Below are 6,112 nucleotides of genomic sequence, written 5' to 3' on the forward strand. Positions count from 1 at the left end.
ACGACAAGCGACAACTAACGGTAGAACACACCACGCGACGACAACTACGGTAAACACGCCCACGACAAGCGACAACTAACGGTGAAACACACCCACGACAAGCGACAACTAACGGTGAAACACACCCACGACAAGCGACAACTAACGGTGAAACACACCCACGCCGACCGACAACTAACGGTGAAACACACCCACGACAAGCGACAACTAACGGTGAAACACACCCACGACAAGCGACAACTAACGGTGAAACACACCCACGACGACCGACTCGCAATTGAGGCACAAATTTTCTACGCCGTTTTTTTACGAATATTTTATGCCGACGACGATACCCACGATCGGAAATTGCTGAGCAATGAACAGCTATAGGTTGGCAATCGATGGCGCGTGTGAAACACTAATCCAGCTTATAAGAACTTTGGTTGTTTTAGTAACACAACCATGCTGATATTTACTCAGGTAAAAACTTTGTTTAGCGTAAGTTACATCTATCTTCGACTCGGTTGTCATTATCAATTTCGATTGTCTTCGAAACACAAATACGACTATATTCTTAGAGGTATATATAATCAAGAGTACATATAGTATGTGTAGGAGATCTCCTATAATAATATCTCTTATTATGTACTCTTGATATAATACTCTTGATGAATCGACAGAGAGCCTCATAATGGACTCGACAAACAGTGCTATCTATTTCATATTGACACAGACAGTGCTCAGAAATACCACTCTCTGTGTCACTGCAGTAACACCAGGTGCCAAATGCCTATACCTGTACTCGAATAAATCCCGCTTTAAGCCGATTCGTGACGCACGTCGAAAAAGACGAAACATCTGTTTTCATAAGCCGATTAAATCGCTATGCTAAGTACCTCAGCGACAGGTGCGTGCCAATTAATTGCTCACGTGTGAATTCTTGCAGGAGGGCTGTGTATGCCGAAGACTGGCGCCGTGGAAGGAGAGCCGTGTAAGACTGTCACCGACTGCATGAAAGGCTTTGAGTGTGTAGGCGGGGACGGCAGTGCAGGCGGAATGGGAAGCTGCCAACCGTTCCCAACTGTGAACATACGAAAAAAGCTATTCTGTAAGTGACGCCCAGCGTGTACGCAAGCATTCGCTGTGCGTAGATCGAGATTATGTACCGCGAGCATGGGGGGATATATAGGAAGGGGGGGGGGGCGCATTAGGAATTTTTTGCTTCCTATAAAAACATATTGCTGGCAGTCTCACCGTGTGGTCGATGCTGTGTGGCGTGGTTAGATACAATAATGTAACCCAAGAAGAGTAGGGTTACGTTACTAACCCTACTAGGGTTAACAAGGTTACATTACTAATAGGGTTGATAATTATAGTTGTTAGTAGTAATAGCAATTAGTAGTAATAGTAATTAGTAGTAATAGTAATTAGTAATAATAATAATAATAATATTAGTAGTGATAGTAGTAGTAATAGTTAGTAATAGAGTTACATTGCCAACCCTACTAGCTTTTTGGGTTTCATTATTGTATCTATGGTGTGGTATGCCGTGCTGTGCTGGTTAGATGTAGTATAAATTTCTATAATGACTTGTGGTGTATGGTGTGGTATAGTGTGGTGTATGGTGTGGTATAGTGTGGTTTATGGTGTGGTATAGTGTGGTGTATGGTGTCGTATAGTGTGGTGTATGGTGTGGTATAGTGTGGTGTATGGTGTGGTATAGTGTGGTGTATGGTGTGGTATAGTGTCGTGTATGGTGTAGTATAGTGTCGTGTATGGTGTAGTATAGTGTGGTGTATGGTGTGGTATAGTGTGGTGTATGGTATGGTATAGTGTGGTGTATGGTGTGGTATAGTGTGGTCACTGCGGTGGGCCGTGGCGTGGCGTGGTGTGGCGTAGCGGGGTAATCGTTCCAGCGTGTGGGTAATTCGAATTATCACATCGTCGTCTATGAGGGATTACCACTATTTTGCTTCGGCATTTTCGTGCGAATTTCCAAAATATGCTTCGTAGTTTGATGTTAATATGTTTAGGACTCGTGAATGTATCATGCATGTAAATAATTTCAAATGATAAACATTCAAAAAAGAACACGATCACAAACGTAACTATTAATATAATCAACTTCATATAATTATCTTGGGCATTTTCCTCCCGTCTGGCCATCATATATCACGTAAAATATGGTGCTGGGATATATACTGTAGACACATCATAGAGGATTGTTTAGGTAAAATATTTTCAAATTCGAATGGATTTTTTTTACAATTATCTACGGGCGGCTGAACATTGTACTGCATGCCACGTCAATAAACAAACACATTTATCCCCCTCCCCCCACACACACAGGGTTCAACACACACACACACACACACACACACACACACACACACACACACACACACGCACACACACAAGCACACACACACACACACCACACACACACACATTACAACACAATGAACAACACACCCACACAACAACCACACCTGGGTTGGGTGGAGTGGTGGTTAGTCGATGCACAAACACACACACACACCACACACATACAACAGCACACACACACACACACGCACGCACGCAACGCACGCAACCAACACGTCACACACACACGCGCACGCACGACATACGCCACCACACGCACGCAAGCGACCACGCACGCACGCACGCCACGCACGCACCACACGCCACACCACGCACCACACACATAAGCAACACACGCGCACGCACCGCACGCACGCACGCACGAAGGAAAGCACACACACACACACACACACACACACACGCGCGCGCTGCGCGCAGAGAGAAAAACAGCAAACAACGTACGCACACACGAGACACACACACATCACGACCGCCGAGAAAGAGAGCACACAAACACGTACGCACACAACACACACACACAAAGACACACACACGACACACACACACACACACGACACACACCACACACCACACACATCAAACAACACACACACATCACACACAACACACCACACAGCACACACACATATATATATATGATATATATAGATATATATATATGTATATATAATTTTACTAGACATACATACATATCATACACACCCGCAGCGCACGCACGCACGCCACGGACGCACAGCAGCGCGGACACACACACACAACAGAGATATAATCTATATATTCTATATATATATATACATACATACATGACACACAGCACGCACCACGCACGCACGCACGCACGGCAGCGCACGCAGCACGCACACACACACAGATATATATATACTATATATTTATATATATATATATATATATACATTACATACAATACATCACCACAGACATATATATAGTATATATATATACATACGTATACATACACACCACACACACACACACACCACACACACACACACACAACAGGCATAGGACACACACACATAGGCACACACACACCACACACAGCAGCACACACACACACACAACACACACACACACACACGCAAGCACACACCAGCCCACTTACACATAAGCACAGGACACACGCGCACGCACTCCAACGCACACAGACACACACCACAGCACACAGCAGCACACAACACATCCCTTCACACACACACACACACACACACACACACACACACACACACACACAAAAGGAGAGACCGTTTTATGCTTTATTTATGATTAATTTGCCGTGCTTTTTATAGCTCCCAAAAGAGAGGAACCAAAGAATGGAGCTACATGTATGTACAGCTCTATATAGCACTGTTCCAGCATATAACCCATATAACTTTGCATCGTTACTATATCCGAGTCTTCGCGCACGGCAGCACAACATCACTCTATCCCACAATCAATATTGAAAACATTGATTGATTGATTGATTGATTCCTTGATCGATCGATTGGTTGATTGGTGATCGATCGAATGATCGATTAGGGTATATAGCTGCTATACACACATATTTGTTATTCTGCTGGTTTGCGCAGAACAGGTCGTATTTTTTATACGTGAATGACTCTTACCTTTGGCATACACGGCTAGAAATTTTTCAATAATAACTCTGCGAATACTCATTACTGATTATTGGAATAGTACTGTTATTGTAATCAAATGATCATCTGCGTAATCTATTCACGCATCAAAGTCGAATTATCAGATAGCTCAACGAAGCCACCAATTTTTTGCTGTGTGTATCAATTTAAGCCCAAAACACAGTCAAAATTTAACACGCCGGTTGCATACACATTATTGAAGTGCATATCGCATTCTTTATGACATATCGCCCACGGATATACGCAGCTTCTGTCAAATCTCGGATTGCATGTGGATGCTATGAATGTGTTTCTTTGGCTCGCAAACAAGGCAATAAAAGTTTGTTTTATGAGCGTATTGAATAACCTTGACAATTGCCATTTTTCCGCCAAAATTCGTTTCGTTAAAGGACGAAATTTTATTAATACTTGAACCGTTGGTAAGTTCGTCTATCGCATGTTCCAATACGCTGAGCGATTCAATGTGCGGAACGATTGCAGTGTGTATTTTACACTCTTTTACCACCTTTCATCGGACTGATTCCGATACTGCACGATAACTACTCTTATATATAGCATCAGGAGTCTATCAATAAACATAATCTAATAGAACTTTCCGAAATCCCTGGCAAACCTCGCTAGTTGTTTGCTATGTTTGCATTGCTATGCGATAGAGGGCTTTCAAAAGCATTGCCCTTATGTTTCGGTTCACAGTTGTTGACAATGCATTATAAATTTCAAAAACCACATTGTACGTTTGGACCGATATCTCCCGATTTGTCATTTTTGTGAGACCAACGATTAAACACGGAATTAGTTTAATGATTAAGGTAAGATTTGAGCTCAGGTTTATCGAGTTAAACACAATAAATCATAGGTAGACTAAGGCAACTAAATGTTGAATTTTGCCGGTTTCAGTCTGTCTTACTCCTATTAATAGACTCCTGATAGCATGGCGTAACTGAGATGTTCTCATTCTAATTTACCGTTTTAACATACATACGTACAATTACCGTTTTTCACATTTTTAGTTTACCTAAATCGAGTACTTGTATAGAATTATCTGATAATCGTAATTTTAAAGTAAATTCGGTACCGTGTATCTATCATAGAATATTGGTTATACGCAACGTTTTTGAGAAATTTTAGCCCTACTATTACTCTAACGCGTAATCATATTTTAACTTTTTTTTACATTTATCGTCATTTAATTTGTTATCCTAATCGATTTCATATATTCTCTATCATCGACAAAATTATGGCTATAAGTTACTGTAATCAGTGGCCTATCGTCAGTATATAATAACAACAACAACAACAACGAAATAAACACAGCTATAACAACAACAACAACAACAACAACACAACACCAACATCGACGACGACGACGACGACGACGTCGGAGACAAGAACAACTTTGATAGCAGCGTCAAAAAACGGCAACAAACGACAGCATACTGGCAATGACGTAACAATACGTTTTGTAAAGCAGTAATATCGCACTATTTTTCACACATGCGCTCTTCGTACGCAAATATTGATAGATCTAGCAGGTGCATATTCGAAAGTGTATTCATTGAAGTAAGCGCAGAATTGAAAATGAAATTGGACGTATTCATAGAGGGCTCAGCCGAGCGTGGCAAAAAATGCGGGCGTATAGTCCATTTACCTAGCTGACGTGAATATTACAGACCTATTATATTCATCTGAAATAAGTACCTGTTCCTATGAATTTTCGACGTACATATAACCCCGTAGATGTATGTTAAGTATACGCATACCGGGTATATGACTATGTGAGACGCGAGGCGCTTTTGTGTGTCAAATGGTTATTAGAAAGCGAATGCATTTTTTCGACGTAACTATTCGCGGAACATTTTAATAACTATGATACGCCGGTAAGAGCAGCGCTTAACCATTATACTAACCACGCACGTGATGTCGTTTAAATGCGTATTCCACAAACGACTTGTTTAATGACGCGCGCGCGCTCGTGTGTGTGTGTGTGTGTGTGTGTATGTGTGTGTGTGTGTGTGTGTGTGTGTGTGTGTGTGTGTGTGTGTGTGTATGTGCGTGCGTGTGTGTGCGCGTGTGTGTGTGCGCGTGTGTGT

The 6,112-nt window shown here is 42.0% G+C and overlaps 1 protein-coding gene across 1 annotated transcript in view; it reads left to right on the forward strand.

The window, feature by feature from the left end:
* The window catches only part of LOC106810852 (prohormone-3-like), a 27,503-nt gene that overhangs the window by 19,796 nt on the left and 1,595 nt on the right, over positions 1 to 6,112 (forward strand). Inside the window, exon 3 of the mRNA XM_014814323.1 lies at positions 929 to 1,090. Within this exon, the coding sequence (XP_014669809.1) occupies positions 929 to 1,090 (162 nt within the window). The remainder of the gene's footprint in view (positions 1 to 928; positions 1,091 to 6,112) is intronic.

This window comes from Priapulus caudatus, unplaced genomic scaffold, assembly GCF_000485595.1.
Source record: "Priapulus caudatus unplaced genomic scaffold, Priapulus_caudatus-5.0.1 Scaffold478, whole genome shotgun sequence".
Classification (NCBI taxonomy): Eukaryota; Metazoa; Priapulida; class Priapulimorpha; order Priapulimorphida; family Priapulidae; genus Priapulus; species Priapulus caudatus.